At 38.7% G+C, this 17,672-nt stretch overlaps 1 protein-coding gene across 1 annotated transcript; it reads left to right on the plus strand.

The window, feature by feature from the left end:
• Positions 1–4,478: 4,478 nt before the first annotated feature.
• Positions 4,479–16,854, plus strand: LOC147855906 (neutral ceramidase 2-like). Its single transcript, XM_087329899.1, has 9 exons — positions 4,479–5,180; positions 5,798–6,006; positions 6,519–6,824; positions 6,919–7,159; positions 7,259–7,538; positions 7,714–7,839; positions 7,922–7,985; positions 8,488–8,654; positions 15,830–16,854. Exons 1-9 carry the CDS (start codon positions 4,828–4,830, stop codon positions 16,382–16,384), a joined length of 2,301 nt encoding a protein of 766 aa, XP_087186025.1. The 5' UTR covers positions 4,479–4,827; the 3' UTR covers positions 16,385–16,854.
• Positions 16,855–17,672: the final 818 nt, after the last annotated feature.

The raw sequence follows: 17,672 nt of genomic DNA on the forward strand, positions 1-17,672 counted from the left end.
GAGTGCCATTGCTGCTTTTTATGTTGGTACACTAGGCCTACATGTGGAGCAACAGAAGGAGACGACGATGATGATGGGGGTGGACATGGGAATAGGGTTGAGGATGGACATGGACATGGAGATGAGGTGCAAATGCAACAAGAGAAAAAGAAACCAACCCAACTAAACTTAGACTATGTATGTACACACCCCATATGCACTGAATTGAACTTCTCTTTGCATACAAGAAGACATGAATTAGCATGAATACTAACTATAGACATGGAAACCTTGATGGAATGGTAAGGGGGGGTTTTGTGGGTGCCCAAATCCAAGACCTAGTCATATGTCATGCACTTGAAAATGGTAGGTCATTAAATCATCGTGGTTTGTTACACATTGGGTTGTTCAACCTCTGTGACTTCGTGGGGATGCTCTTGTTGTGGTGGTGGTGTTAGTGGATTGACCTTGACAAGGGATGCCATGTTTGTGTTCACTCATAGGTGGACCTTGGCCATTCATTGTTGGCCTCATTTTTTCCTAGAGGGTACACAACACATTTTAGGATCCACTTCTCAACTTCATGTTGAGGTTTTTGATGAGGTTCTTTTTCCATTGAGATTTCACTCATGAGTTTCGCGTTTTGGCTATGTTGTGTACTTGGGTTTGGTTAGTCCATGTACTTGATTATGCTTTAGATACCAAAAATGGGTGGCCCTCGTGTGCCACCCTTGAGCTTTTGTTTGTTTTGTTTCCTAAAGTGCTACATAGCCTGAATGGAGTTGTCCTTCCCTTCAACTATAAATTTGTGCACATGAACCTACTTGTTAGTTTTAGCTGGCTTTCGTGAATAATACTCGTCTATGCTTTAGAAACCAAAATTGGGTGGCCCTCGTGTGCCACCCTTGAGCTTTTGTCAGTTTTGTTTCCTAATGCGCTACATAGCTTGAATGTAGTCGTCCTTCCCTTCAGCTATAAATCTTCGCACATGAACCTACTTGTTAGTTTTAGTTGGCTTCCATGAATAATACTCGTGCATGAATAGAGTATCCAGCCTTTGGCCTTTTGATCATGCAAAAGAAATACCCAAGAGTTCGAGGGAAATAAGGGTTTTCGTGCCCATACCATGTTGGTGGGAGAGTTCTTCATATAGCTTCCCATTGACCGAGGTTAATGGGGTAGTTAGTACCTGGACTATTTGTGGGCTCATGGGAAGCATCTCTAGTTTCCATTGGATTCTGCCCATGTTGCCATTTTAGTTCATAATCTATGAGGATGAGTTGTTGTGGAGTGCTTCTCATGCGAACTTATTTTCGATGACTACTCTTATTCATGTGGTAATTGCCTCGAATCTCCCACCTTTATCTAGTTGGGAATAATATCATATTTCAATTTCCTTCTCCAAGGTCTTAAGTTTTTCCAAGACATCTAATCAACCTTGTTTTAACGTTATCTAGTCTCCTCCTAGGCTTGTTTACCCCTATTTAAATCTAAATCAAGATTTACTTTGTGCATGAACTAGACCCTTGTAGGTCTTACCCTATCCCCCATGCCCCTCACCTAGATGTGCCAAGTTAGATTTGTTTTAAAATTTAAAAAATCTAACTCCAAGGGCCTTGCCTTGCGACATTTTAATGGCTATTAATTTGTCTTTTTACTAATTTTCTGTGTTTGTGGTAGTGAAGGATTTAGTGGAGCTTCGAGGTTTGAGGCTTTGGGGGATATCAAACTTCGAGCTTTCAAGCTTCGAGGTTTGAGCTTTTGAGGCGAGAGGTTCCAAGCTTCAAGCTTTGAGATATTACGTTGATTAAATGTACATAATATGTACTTGTGCTATTTAATGTTTTTAAGGAAGATGAAAATTCCTTAAATATGGTTGTACCTTCTATGAATTTGGAAATTTCCTAATAGATAATAACGAAATAAAGTAGAGGGAAAATGGAAAATAGCCAAAATTACCTAAAACTTTTAGAGAGATGAATAAAAATACTCTAATTTAAGAATGCTAATTAAAAATAGAAACAATTGAGGTGAAATCATCATAAAAAATTAAAGTATACAAAAGAAAAACTATGAACCCGAAAGCTTCATCTAGCAACTAGCATGCTAATCATTAGACAATTATAAGTGGGTAATTATTATAGCTATTAATCACATGTTACCTTCCCCGACCTTAGTCGGACCCTAGGAAAAATTAACCTTGGGAGAGCTTACGAAAAGCTCAATGATGGCTTCGAGCATTGGCCTAAAGTTCTTTATAGTGGCGCCAAATAGATGTGTCGTCTCTAGGTGTCTCACACTGAGGGCAATTTGACCCGTTCGGCCTAAAGAGTTTGGAGCAAATTGTGTGTGTATGTATATATGTATATTATACACATTCACTCTTGGAAGGTGAGGAAGAGGGAAAATGACCAAATTTAGGAGTATTGAGGGAAACCTCGAGAACACAATTAAGCCTTCTTTGATTCCTCCATTGATGCCTTACTAGCCACCAATTGAACGTCGACACCTTTGGCATGTTGTGTGCAATGAGCTTTTGGTTCTTATTTTTGCTTCGTTAGATTTTAAGATTAGAGGAAGATTTATTCTTTTATGCAACACTCTCGTGTATCTACAATAAGATGTTACTTTTTTTATTTGGTTATAGTAAATAGTTTTCTGGACTTGGTCTTGTCATTTTTTATCTCTCTTAGAGGGTTTTCTACTTTAGGATTTTTGGTGTATTGTGCATTCCTTTTGTTGGGTTTTTGTAAGAAACAAGACATGTTTATTTTCTTTAGTTACGACATACATGAAGGTAATGTCTATACTACTAGAGATGAAACATCTATTTGTGTAGTTATTGGAAAATGACAAAACAATATGGAACCTTGTGCAACAACACTATGTGACAAAAGCTTTGCTTAGATAAACAATAAGTTATGCAATTCACGCCAACTAGCAACCAAGAAGTGCCAATAGATGAATGTTTTCACGTAAGTTACGCAATGCTGCATTTAAATGGAGTCTATGCGTTAGATTGGAGTTTATGATCAGTGCATGTGAATAGCACGCGCCACGAGTAGTATAATTCATTTCCACAACCCAAGAAATGATTGAAAAATGGCCAAGGTAATGTGAAACACGAGCATTAATTTCAAAGTCCTTACCGTCATCTTCTTTTCATAGATTTGTCTTTTTTTACTGTTACAAAACTCTCACACACTTCCATTATTTCCCCGCAACTTTTCACTTTTTTGCACCGACCGTTTATATAATTTCGTTCACCTCTGAATTGGACGTGCCCAACTTTGGGATTGAAATAAATGAAACTTCCACGCTTGGAGGGGGTAGATGGGGATGACATCCAATCAAAACTTCATCGACATATATTCTCGGGGAATGAAGGAGTTCGTGGGAAATACACATCAAAAGGGGGTGGTTAAAAGTTTGTACACATCATTAATGCGAATAAAGATCATCTCTCATCCCCACGCAAAGCCACTTAAAGATGCTAGATGCATTCTTCCGAGATGTGGAAAGGTTAGTGTAAAAAACACAAAGCAATCCCACTTCCTCCCACGTATCTATCATGGAGTAGAGGACAACACCCCCCACTTTGTGGAGAGTGCATATTTGCTTCTGTCTCTTCCCAGAACATGATCGAATATATATTGAGAAATTCCCGAGTTTGTCTCCTATATCTGCGAGGAAAGGAAGGATGAAGCTGTGTGCACAAGGTTTCCCAGGATGCTTCCAATCCAATCAGGACCAACGAATCGAACGAAAAAAGATAAAAGAAAAAGAGATGCATAATAACACTTGGATCAATCGATCGATCATGCCCCCCCCCAATGTTTTGTGAAGGCCAATGGTGGGGCCCTGATGGAGATACGAGGCTTAGCAAGGGTTGGGGAACGGACGGGACATTGAGAATGCAAGCTTAGAGTTTCAAATACGGTACATCATAGTACGTAATATACTCGAATGCATGGGCAAACATTCTGTTTTTTTCCATACGAATGCAAAACGAATGCGCATGTTATCAAAACATTCTTATGTTTCTTTTGTACACTTTTCACCTTAAATTTTGTTTTTGGGTAAAAATACCTTACAATAAAATAATGAATATACAAAAAGTATGGTATTTACCATACTCGAAGGGATTGAATCATTCTCTATGCGAATGCACGTATGGTACGAATGGTTCATACTATGCTGTAGTAGCCTGTACATACATACCATTAGACACACACACACACACTGTCACACACATACATAGAGACCATTTTTTTTGTCTGAATGACAAAGACAACAAACACTGAAGAGTTTTTTGGAGTAGGAGAGAAACAGAGTAACTCCTATCCAAACATTAATTAACATTTGCTGCCTCCAAATCTGCTGAAAGGAGAGGAACAGAGTAACAATTAACTACTACACTACACCATTTCTTTGGAATGAGCAACAATTCTCTCCCTTTTGCTTCTTCTTCTTCTTCATGGCTTTGCTATCCATTGGGAACACCACGCCTGCATTTTGCATCAGCCTCAGCTCTTAGTGCTTCTGAAGCTCTTGAAAAGTGGTATAAAAAGCAGAGAGAATTGAAAAACCCTAGGCCTACTGGGTTTGAACAAGGAGAGGGTAACTGAAGAAAAGATAGAAAGGAAAGGGTCTATATAAACAATGTGGGTTTCTACAAGAGAAGTATCTGGATTGTGGTGTATGGAGATGGATAATAGAACAAAAAGGAAACTGGAGGAGCTTTACACTCGTCATTTGTGATTTAATATTTCACTAGATATAAGCATTTTGGAGGAAGATTCTGAAATTAGTAGCATTGAGGTTGTTAGCCAAGAAAAAGGTTTCAATATGGGTTTACAGCTCATGCCCTCATGCCCTCATGCTCTCTCAGCTTGTAAGCTAAGCTTTATCATGGTAATTACATACATGATATTAGTATGTAGCAAATATGTTGCCGCTAGTGGCGATTTCTTGATCGGAATAGGGAGCTATGATATCACAGGGCCTGCCGCTGATGTGAATTTCATGGGATATGCAAGTCCTTCCCAAAATGGCGCAGGAATTCACTTCCGATTGAGAGCAAGAACTTTCGTGGTTGCATCTCGTGATGACAACCGAACCCGATTTGCATTCGTAAATGTCGATGCTTGTATGGGCTCGGACCTTGTCACTCTCAAAGTGTTAGAGAGCTTGAAGAACAGGTTTCTTTCTCTGATTCCACAGCATGAGATAAGAGGAGATCGTGTGAATTGGATATCTACGTTCTGTTATATCTACACAATTACTATAAGAAAAAAGAGCACATGCATTGGATATACTTGACGTTTCAGTAGATGATGTTGATTTTAAGCAATTAGCGTGCTCTAAATATAGGTTATGCCCCAATTGCTTTATAAAGAGGGGGAGAGCAGATGAATTTCATGTGTATATTGTATATAATCTACATATTAAGTAGACGATGGTTTTAAGTGTTATGAGAGCTTGAAAACAGACTGCGTCCCACTTAAATAAGAAGAGGGCTCATGAAATTGCATATATATATTCATATTTATCGACGTAATCACTATACGACAATTTCTGGAAATGCTCATGGACAGCTTCTCATTAATAGCAATCTCATTTATTCGGGAAAATTACCTGACATGCAGGAATGCTGGTGTGGGGGGGGGGGGGGATCACATGATTTGGTTTTTGTTATTACTTATCCACACATTTAACTGACTGTGATTTTTTTAAGAAATGTTCATGACCTCAATATTCATAGTGTTTTCATGTATTTGGGGATCATATCTCACACAGAATGGTGATATGTCATCAGATATGGAGATCTCTACACAGTGGAAAACGTGGCTATTAGTGGAATACATACCCATTCAGGACCGGGGGGATACTTGCAGTATGTCTTGTATATAATCACATCCTTGGGATTTGTTCGTCAGTCATTTGATGCTCTTGTCAGTGGTATTGTGCTCAGTGTTGTGCAAGCCCATGAAAATTTACAGGGCGGGTCTGTCTATGTGAACACAGGTTAGTGAATGGTTAGCTGAATATTACTTTTTATTCATTCTAGGAGTTCTTAAACTTGTGATTCTCTTCCATTGCATGTGTTACCAATAGATAGTAATATGTAAAGGTACCAATTTATTTATTTGTTTGGAAGAAAGGTTGTTTAGGTGCATGATATTGAGGGGTGGAACATGGGGGCTGAAAGACAATACAAATCACAAACCTGAGCACAAGAATACAAATAACAAGAATAGATCATTGTTGCCAAGAGTCACACGTTGTATCTTATCATGACTGTTACATTTTCTATATAGTACAGAGTTAGCATGCCGGATTTTTGAGTTTCACATGTGGGAAGACAAACTTTGCACCATCCCTGAAGCCAATATCTTTTGTCTTTGGATAATTTAATTGCTAATTTTCTCACGGTATTTGCAGTGTTTGTCTGACATCGAAATTGTGCAGTTATGCCTTTTTTGTGGTTTTTGAATTTCAGTTAAAACTTAATCCAAGTGATGAAGCCTACTTGATAGGTGAACTGCTGTCTGCAAATATAAATCGAAGTCCGAGTGCTTACCTCAACAATCCATTGGATGAGCGATCGCGGTACCCATATGACACAGATAAAGAGATGACATTGCTGAAGTTCATCAATGATGAAGGTGCACTTGGATCCTTCAATTGGTTTGCTACTCATGGGACATCGATGGGCAGGACAAATCAGCTGATTAGTGGTGATAACAAAGGTGCTGCAGCACGTCTTATGGAGGATTCATATAATAAGAAATTTGAAAATCAGGCTTCAAAAGATGGCAATAGTTTCCGGAGCATCAAGAAAGGTATAGTCTTTGAAAGCCTGATTCACTCACCTTGCTATATAGTTAGTATAAGATATATCAGAGTGAAGTCTTTAACTTCCTATTTTCCGTGTAGGTGAAGAAAAAGATGCATTCTTGCATGCATTGGATCTTCATGGAAAGGTGAATCTACGGATCAGAAATCAGATTTCTGATATTAGTAAACGTCCGTTCGTGGCCGCCTTTTGCCAATCAAACGTTGGTGATACTAGTCCAAATGTCCTGGGAGCTTATTGCCTTGATACAGGTTCACCTTGCAATTTTGATCATAGCACATGTAATGGTCAAAACAAGCTTTGCATAGGCAGAGGGCCTGGGTAAGTCACATGTTGTTTTTTTCTCTTTTTTCATTCTATTTTACCACTGCCCCCCAGAAACGTTTTGTCTAGTAACATGAGAATCCATACAACTTTCAGCTTTCCCGATGACTTCGCAAGCACAAAGGTAATAGCTGATAGGCAATTTGAAAAGGCATCATCTCTTTTCAATTCTGCAACAGACAAACTCGTCGGGAAGATTGACTATCGTCATACATATGTCGATTTCTCTAATATTAGTGTCATATTACATAGTGGATCATATGAAGGTACGGTAGGAAATGTGGTGAAAACATGCCCAGCTGCTGTAGGGTTCAGCTTTGCTGCTGGAACAACAGATGGTCCAGGAGCATTCAGCTTCAAGCAGGGAGATAACCAAGTAAGTTTTTTTTTCAACTTCCTTATTTGAAATAGAAAACTAAGCTGAAAACATTTCCATTTTTAATAATTTCTTGTATGTGGGAAATACATTTAGAAACTTGTTGAATCCATATGTTTTGGGAAGTGGATCAACTAATGAAAAACATTAATTTAAAACTCATTGTTACATGTAGGGAAACGTGTTTTGGAAGCTTGTTGGATCCTTATTGAAGCCACCAAGTCAAAACCAAATTGACTGTCAAAAGCCTAAGCCAATACTCATTGACGTTGGGGAGATTCATTTCCCGTATGCTTGGGCGGTAATCTTATCTCATCTTACTCCAAAGTACAGAGTCATATTTTCCAGAAAAGATCTCTAATCTCAGTAAAATTATTTGACAGCCTGCTGTGCTTCCTTTGCAAATCCTACGTCTTGGGAATTTCATAATATTGTGTGTTCCTTCAGGTATCGTAGTCATCTTTGTGTTTCTCTCATTTTTATTATTATCTATGAGGCTAATTAACGTGTTTTGTTGAAGCGAAACTGTTGAGATTTAATTACTACACTACCACCAGGGGGACATGGGTTATAATACACATATGGTTGTTATAATTATGGAAATTATTGGATAAGTATTGATTGGCTGATGTGAGTAGTAATGATGTTTATTTGGTGATTTAAATATGTAATATTGTAAATGATTGGGTCATGTAAGGGGTAAGTTGTAACATCCCATTAATCCTTTCTGGTGGCATCATAAGCAGGGAAAGTACTGCAAGATTTATTTCTAGTTGGGAGTTGTAACTGTCTGCTGAAGGCCATGATTGCCTTTGTAGAATATATGCGTATCTCTATATATTTTCTGAGAGTATATATTGGAAGCAATGTGTGAATTGAGATATAAAAAGGACAATAAATAAGGAATGAATCCTTGTTGGAGTTTTGATCTGTTCTTTTTGTTTTTCAGAGTTCACTACTATGGCAGGGAGACGTCTGCGGGATTCTGTAAAAGCTACTCTAATTATGAAAGGAAATGGAGAATTCAACAATGTCACAGTTGTTATAGCAGGTCTAACTAATTCTTACTCACAGTATGTCAGCACCTTTGAGGAATATCAAATCCAACGCTATGAGGTATTTCCATATTAGCCCTTCATCTTCCAACAGGGGCTTCATAAAGTGGTAATGAAGTCCAATATGTTTAGTACTTCAATGAATCTTGAGTTCTTCACTAAGTGTATCTCACTTTGGCTATTACTGTACAGTCAATTCTTCTCCTGTGTGAATCCCAAATCAATTAACAAAGCTTGAAGCCATATCATCTCTTCATTAGCTTCAGTCACTGCTACATATTATGGCTTTGTAGTGGATAAAACGGCAACCTTTTGCATGTGCAGAACATCTAACTAACAACTGTAGTTCCAAAAGTGAAGATATATATATATATATACTAGTTGTGTTGCTTCAGTGATCGACTTCACTTCTGAGGTCTGCATTATGTAGCCTTGTACTTTTATTTTTCCTTTGCTGAAGTATGAACACTTCTCTATGATGCCTTTGTACTCAAAATCCATTGATTGCTTCCCAATGGGCTTTTCATGGATCTGATATACACCTACTAACTACTCCCACTACATGGCCAATACCTGGCCTTGTACAGGCAATTTCATCCATCCAACTTCCAATAGCTAAGGAATCTTTGCCATAAATTCTCTCTTTTCCTGTGTTTTGAGGGAACTGATCCTTAAAGTAGGCAAATGACTAGCCAAGAGCGTCAAGGAAATGAGCACACATATTTATACGAGGTTGAAGAGGGGCATTTGTACAAAGAAAGTTCTAGAGGTGCTCATGCTATTAACGGATTCTAGAAAGTTCCAGAGATATGCATGCTCTAGTGGATTCTAGAATATACAAGAACAATCGTATGATGCAATATGTGTTAGTGGATTCTAGAATATAAAATTATAATGAAAGGTGAATAGCCAAGTCAGGAAGGATTTGAGTTCAAATCCTGGCTGTGACATTATCCTCCCTCTAGGGCATGTTTCCCAAAGCAGCTGCTGGCTTTTGTGAGTGTGGTGGAAGTAGACCGTATGGATGGTGAGCCACCTTGGAATTAACCTAGACATCACAAGTCTTGATGAATTCTTTGACAAATGTCCTAGGTCGCAGCCACCCATACTCTCGCGAGACCAATTCTACGGTTTTCACAACTTTGATATGGTCAACGAGTGTGTCGTGACATTCTTGCAAATTTGGGGTTTGGCAGGATCCTTTTGGGACATAGAGGACATTATTCCTAAACACTAAGCCATCCTGGACTGTGAATTGATTGAGGTTCAACCTCTAAGCCCCCCTGGATGAGTTGTTGAGGCTAGCCTTGATCTCATTTCCAAATTTATTGGTTGTTATTGCCACAACTATCATGTTGAGCAGAAAATCATCCTACAACATGCAAGTTGCAAATACTTGGACTTGATGGGGTTTAAGTAGTGTGATTGTGGTGTGTAAGTTTCGTCCCTTGGCTGAAGTTCAAAATTCCATTGTTCAGAAAGGGCATCGACCTTCCCATGTCGATCCTCAGGTTGAAAAATAATCTTGAAGTTGGAGTTGGAAAGAAAGTTCGATGACCTAGCCTGCCTCCAAGTCAAAGTTCGAGTTGTGGTGAAGTAGATTAGATTCTTATGGTCGGTCACCACCTGAACACGATGATTTGCTGCAGCGAAGTAGGGTCACCATTTATTGAAGGCGAAGGTGATAGTGGCGAGCTCTTTACCATAGACTAGGTGGTTGATTTCTGGGGCTGTGAATTTGCAGGATTAGTACGCCATTTGGTGCAGCATTCTGGCATCATCTGGTTGTAATAGGATGGCTCCAATAGTAACATTTAGAGGAATCAATTTCGACTTGGAAAGGCTTTGTTGGGTTGGGATGTAGCAGCACTTGGCATAGATGAAGGCTTATTTAAGCACCTCGGAAGTTGTCTAGGCAATTGAGGTCCAAACGAAATTGAGCAACTTATTAGGTAAGCGTGATTAGGGGTTGTGCAAGAGTGGAAAAACCCTTAATAAATCACGAAATTTGCGAAGCCAAGGAATGACTGACTACACATGCTTCAGCCATATTGGGACGGGCCACTCTTAGATTGTGGCTAACTTCCGTGCATCCATTCTAATTCTAGCAAGTGAGATACGTAACTGAGGAACTCCATCAAGGTACAATCAAATTCACATTTCTCTCTCTTTGCATAAAGTCCATGTTCACAAAGTTTGGGTAGAACCAGCCAGACCTCTGGACGGTTTTCTTCCATGTTTGATGAGAAAATTAGAATATCATCAAAGTAGATAACATCAAATTGATCTCGATACTCTTGAAATATGTTGTTCATCACATATTCGAAAATTATCAGAGCATTGGTGAGGCCAAATGGCATCACCTTGTATTCAAAATGGCCTTATCATGTTCTGAGCTACTTTTTCCATTTATCATCGGATTTATTATGCACTAGATTATAAGCTCCTGGATGGTCAAGATGAGTCATTTAAAACGATTAGTATTCTCGGTTCAATTTGATATTATAGAATAATAAATAATACATAAGGCGTTCATAATTATTGGAAAAGAGCATAGACATGGTGTAGAAGTGTCTATTTTTAGAAACTCTATTTTTGGAAACTTTCAATCCTTGCATATAGAGGGCCTGTATAAATCTTTAAAAGCTCTTATTGTATGTATGAGCTTATGACTTAGGTCAACTTTCAAATAAGTGGCAAAACCCCAACGAAACCAAGGCTAGAGCTTTTTCTTTCTGGTCTTTGGGGAGCGATGACTATTTCATCTATTAGTGGGAAACACTATTTCACTTTCTACATTATAAGTCTAAAGTGTTTGAGGCTTTTAGGACATGGAAAGCTATGGTTGAAAATGGGATAAGTCTAAAGATTAAAAGGCTTAGAAGAGACAGTGGTGGCAAATATGAAGACACTGAATTCAAGTAGTTGTGCTATGAGCATGGGATCAAAATGGGGAGAACCATGCCGGATATACATCAATAGAATTGTGTAGTTAAGTATGAACCAAACGTTGACAAAAAAAGCCTGAAGCATTTGTATACAATCAAGTCTACCAAAGTAGTTTTGGGTAGAACAATCAGAACATTTGCTTACTTGGTCAATTGAGGCCCATTGGTTCCACTAGATCATAGAATACTAGAGGAGGTTGTTTTTGGTTGTGTACCATATGCTCATATCAAGGATCAAGGTAGGAATAAGTTTGATCCCAAATCTAAGAAATGCTTCACCGGCTATGGCAAGGATGAGTTTGGCTACCAAATTTGGGATGACAAAAAAAGGTTATCCGCAGTACAAATGGCTATGGCAAGGATGAGTTTGGCTACCAAATTTGGGATGACAAAAAAAGGTTATCCGCAGTACAAATGTGTTTTTCAACGAAAGGGTGATTTACAAGGGTGGGCATAAAATTGATGCCAATAACTCAAATGCAAAATGGGCCAGTATTTGCAAATGCAAACGCTGTCCTAGATAGACCCGTGATAGAGCCGATTGTGGCAAGTCCTCAACTAGAAGAACTGGTTAGTTAGAGCAGAGCACAACAGTCCGACACGCTACAACCTCCTACTCAAGCTCATGTATTGAAAAGGTCTTCTCAACCTTATGTACCTAATAGGAGATACACAAAACTATTTATTGGTGATTGGTATAGGGGAGCCTGGATACAATGATGAAGCTTGTTAGACTGGTGATGCTAGCAAGCGGGAGCTGGCCATGAAAAATGAAATGGAGTCCCTCATCTCCAACCAAACATGGGAACTAGCTAACTTTCCCGTGGGGAAGAAGGCATGTTATAACAAATGGGTGTGTCTAGTGAAAGATGAGCATGATAATTCTAAGAGATACAAAGGCCAAGTAGTTAAATGATTCTAGCAAAAGGAAGGAATTGACTGCACCTATGTTTTTGCTCCTATTGTAAAGCTCAATACAATTAGACTAGTGTTGAGTATTGTTTCAGTTGAAGTTCTTTATCTTGTATAGTTAGAAACTTAGATGTGAAGACTACATTTCTTCACATAGACTTTGATGAGGATATACATGCACCAGCCGTAAGGTTTCTCAAAAAGAGGGAAGGAAAACATGGTATGCAAACTTAAGAAGAGTTTGTAGGGCCTGAAACAAGCCCCAAGATAGTGGTATAGAGAGTTTGATGGCTTCATGCACTAGAAAGGTTTCCAAAAGTGCAATGTCGACCACTACCGCTACTTTATGTCAACCACTATAAGTCCAACTATATCGTTTTACTACTTTATGTCAATATGTTAGTAGTAGGTTCAAGTATGGACCATATTAGAAGGTTGAAGCAACAACTATCAACAGAGTTTGACATGAAAGCTTTGGGTCCAGCAAAGGAGATTCTTGGGATGCAAATCACAAGAGAAGCATAGAGGGATTTTGCAGTTATCTTAGTCAAAGTACATCGATTGTGTTTTGATAAAATTTAGCATGGGACACTATTGGCAAGTCACTTTTGTTTATCCGAGGATCAATCCCCTCAGATAGAGGAAGAGAGAATTCATGACTAAGGTCCCTTACATCTCAACCATTGGGAATTTAATGTATGTGATGGTACGTACGAGACCAGCCATTGGCTATGTAGCGGGGGTGGTTAATAGATTTATATATGTGATGTACTTTGTTGAGATAATTGCAAATTCCCTGTTGCTTATCTCATGTGGTTTGCATTCCAAGGATCCCTTTTGCTGAACCCAATTCCTTAAATGTCAAAATCTCTTGATAATTGTTGCTTCAAGCTCCCAATTTATTTCATATGTGAACAAGCTAATAACACATTGTCAACATAAAGTAGTAGGGTAATATACTAGATTGATATCTCTTGAAGTAGCAACAATGAGCATTGCACTTCAAGGAACCTTTCTTGTGCATGAAGCTGGCAAACTTTTTCCATGAAGAAATGCAGACTTCATATCCAATTGTTCAAAATAAGGCTCTTCATTGGCTACAATACTCAACATGGTCCTAATAGTATCAAGTTTCACAACTAGTGCAAAAATTCAATTATTCGACTCCTTTTTGTTGGAATCCTTTGATAACTAGTATGTAACCTCCTCAAACCTCCACTCTTATAGCAAAGTGGCATCCCTTGTGATCCAACTAAGGGCTTGTACTTATATATAGGACCCTTAAGCTCATCCCTTGTGATCCAAGAGGACTTGCATTCAACTCCTTTGTGCTGGAATCCTTTGATAACTAGTATGTAACCTCCTCAAACCTCCACTCTTATAGTAAAGTGACATCCCTTGTGATCCCACTACGGGCTTGTACTAATACATAGGACTCTTAAGCTCATCCCTTGTGATCCAAGAGGACTTGCATTTATTCGTAGGACTCTTACGGTTCTCCCAACTGAGGTTTCATTCACGTGCATATATGTTTTTCTTTGTATTTCTTTGAACCATCATGCTCTGGTGTGCCCTTTTGTTGTGAAGTGTGTTCTTTCCCATGGATAACTCAACTAGTTCCTAAGTGTCATTGGAAATTAGAGACTTCATCTTGTGTTTCATGCTTCCTTGTACATTTTAGGCTCCCCTCCATCAGTCAGATATAGATGGTTTCCAACACATGACACGTTCTGTCCAAAGATGCTTCAATAGACCTGGAGGTTTACTCCAAGTGCATAATCTTCATCCCTTTCTCACTCATGTGGCATAAATCTTTAGTGCCACAGATTTGTAGTTTGATTGCCTGTTGCAACTGCTTTTGAGCCCTTGGTATCATGTGAAGGGTGTCGTTCTTCTCGCCTTGACCGATTGTTATTGCGCCTTTTGGAAATTTCCAATTGTTATCATGGAAGATTGCAGTGTAGCCTTTGCCAGCGAACTGCCTTCCTGAGATTAAGTTCTGAGGTTGGGAATATGACTGACATTCATGAGCTTCCAAACTAACCCATTCAACTTCATCTTTACTATTCCAAGCTTTCCTGGAATATACTTCTCTAAGAATTCTTTTTGAGAAGTAACCCGAAGTAACCCCCCGGAATGGTGCACCAGATCAAACACCCGAGATTCTTCCTTTATTTCCAAGAGAATATCAGTGCATAATTTTCATTGGAAGTGAAGGTAACATTTGACTCTGCCTTCTCCTCTTGGTTCCTCTGCATTTTTGCAATGCCTGTTTTTCTCACAATCAACATGATGTTCTTTGAGGTATTGGAAGTATTTGTATTTGGATTCCAGATTTGGACCTGCCATTTGATCTACCAGTGGTTTGATCTGCCATGCCTGTTCCTCTGGTTGAATTTCATGCCCTTGATTTTGTATGCAGCACCAAAGAGGTCAACGATTCACTTGCTTTTCTTTCTATGTTCAATCCCTCCACTGAGAACCAGATCACAAACATTGTCAAATTTCAGCTTATTGGTTCCCAATGAGCTACTCACAGCCATGACAGTAGCATTCCAACTCTCCAGTTGGTGAAGCCAAAAGAATTAATGCTTATACTTAATTCCAACTGAACTCAACTGGGTTGTGACAGTGTTGAGTTTATTGAGATGTTGAGCCACTGAAGCTCCTTTAGTCATCCACAAATTAAACAGTCAACCCATCAAATGGACTTTGTTTGAGACCGATGGCTAGCCATAAGACCATCGTGGTGTTTCCCTTTGCTATATAAAAAGTAACATTGTGCGATATCACTAATCAGATAACTCTGAGGTCTATTCTATCGAGAAGTTTCTAGTCTTCAGCTTTCACAGCATCTGGCTTTTTGTCTGAGAGAAGTTGATTAAGCTTTTCCTGGTATGGATGTCTTTAATCTGCATCCTCCAAAAGCCACACCATCAAACTTTTCAAATTTCAGCTTCCCTATTCATACTTGAATCTACTTTCTTTGGGTTGTTTTTGTCAATTCATGTGAACCAGTGTGCACTAGAACACCAATGTGGACAAACTGATGCTGCTGACCAGATATTGCTATTCACATGAATTGTAACTGCCCAAAGAAGACAAAACGCAAAGCTCTGATGCTAGTTGTTGATTAAAACTCAATTTCCCTTTTGTATTCTTACTACTGTGGTTGATAGGAAATTGTGCCTTTATTTTGTATCAGACAAATCTCATGTATTTTAGTATCTTATAAACTAGCAAATAGAAGAGTAAAAGACACCTCCAGTTGGCCCTTATCTTCTTTCATTTTTGTGTTTTCAAATGTTGACCTTTGTGTTCCCCCCTTCTTTTGACAGAAACTGTGAATCTTGTGTGCTAACTTCTATCTTCTCAGGGTGCTTCAACTCTTTATGGACCTCATACATTAAGTGCTTACATTCAAGAATTCAATAAACTTGCAACATCTCTAGCAGAAGGTAAACCAGTGGATCCTGGAGTACAGCCTTCGGATCTTTTCCATGATCAACTGGAGCTTCTCCCTGGTGTGGTGTATGATAGCACACCACCCAATACAAGATTTGGTGATATTATAGAAGATGTTAAACTTGAAGTCTCTGCAAAAGCAGGAGATGTTGTAACTGCACGCTTCTGGTCTGCAAGTCCTCGCAATGATTTATTCACTGAAGGCACATTTTCTCTTGTTGAGGCATTAGATGCAGAGAGTGGCTGGAAAGCTGCATTTGATGATGATGATCTTTGTCTAAAATTCTTGTGGAGCCGACCATCGAAGCTTAGTGCCTACAGTCAAGCCACAATACAATGGGAAATTCCAGAGAATGTTGTACCGGGTACTTACAGGTTACGGCATTTTGGTGCTGCAAAGAAGCCTTTCTTGATTGGGAAGCTTCATTACTTTGATGGTATTTCAAGTCCATTTGTTGTATCCTAGATTGAAAATAAATTATGTACATCAATCTAAAGCCCTGCTGCCTCTTGGCTTGTTAAAGCACAACCACCACTTGTTAAAGATCTCTGGCTGTTGGGTTGGTGATTTACATCATATAGCATCAAAGCAATAAAATTGACTTCTATCATCACCATGGGATGGGGTTGGTCAAGGTCCATATATCACATTCATCTCCCATGGTCATTGATAGTATCTATTTTCAATGTCTCTGTTAAGCTCCAGGGTTTTCCAATTGTATGTAAATAGTTCTTCATTTTATCTTAGCACAGTTTTAATTCCATCCAAAAAATAAACAAAAATAGAGTTGAGAATCACATGTACACCACATTTATAATATCCAAGATTTTGATCAGTTTAAGATAAATAGAGAAATCTAATGATGACTCAACGCAATGTAATAGTTGAATAATGAATTAGTACAATTTTTATGATTTATAATAGTTGAAGATGTCTCCCAAAACCATATATCAGCTGACACATCCATAACATGGTTCTATACTCTATGTCACTGAATATAAGATTTCATGTGTAACGTGCTAAAAGAAAAGAAAAGAAATGTGATGAGCATCTTCTTGATCCTATCTGCTGACTCAATCGCTCAAACCAAAATAATTGATTCCTGATGTTAGCTTGTGATACCACTAGAGCTGTGTACCTTAGAGACGGCTACATTTTTACAGCAACTATAATCAGGTTGAATTCACGCTAGGATAGGAGAAATGAGGGAAAATTTCAATCACAAGAGAGGTGGTAGAAACCTTACCACTGCCCTCCACTGGGGGTGGTGAAACCTTAGCATGAACAGGACAAAATATATATACCTCTACGGTCTACCATAGCCCGGCGTAAAACTTTTATGTTAGGCTGCTGGAATGACAGAACGCGTCAAATATATACCTCTACCACAGCCAATAACCTTTCACTTGTATTTCAACTTTCCAAATTATAAGTACAGTCGTCATCAATGGAGATTGTAACAGGTGAAGAGTCAGATTTTTGGGCAATTACACCACCAAAATCAGCTATATCTGATCACGATACTTCAAAGTTAATAATTCCATGAAACTTTATTAGTGTAGAGATTAAGGTGTATTATTAATCACAATAGTGAATGCTTTCTTCTTTTGTGACCTGGTTCCTCATTTAAGTCTTGTTCTGTGGCATCCCTCCATCTTCTGTTTTAGTTCATCACTACACTGGATGTATCGATCTTTTGGGACAGCAATCTCTCTTCATTTGGTATCCTTGTGTCTAGTACTTAGATATGTAA

This window comes from Azolla caroliniana, unplaced genomic scaffold (genome assembly GCF_043228905.1).
Source record: "Azolla caroliniana isolate FFs.n. ecotype wild unplaced genomic scaffold, voAzoCaro1.0.p SCAF_13, whole genome shotgun sequence".
NCBI classification, from domain to species: Eukaryota; Viridiplantae; Streptophyta; class Polypodiopsida; order Salviniales; family Salviniaceae; genus Azolla; species Azolla caroliniana.

What these genes read in the sequence shown, in the direction of transcription:
- LOC147855906 (XM_087329899.1), top strand. Translation starts at nt 4,828, where the DNA reads ATGGGTTTACAGCTCATGCCCTCATGCCCTCATGCTCTCTCAGCTTGT. An exon ending in GTCTGTCTATGTGAACACAG is followed by an intron (nt 6,007 to 6,518) that starts GTTAGTGAATGG and finishes CCTACTTGATAG; the next exon opens with GTGAACTGCTGTCTGCAAAT. An exon ending in AATATTGTGTGTTCCTTCAG is followed by an intron (nt 7,986 to 8,487) that starts GTATCGTAGTCA and finishes TTTGTTTTTCAG; the next exon opens with AGTTCACTACTATGGCAGGG.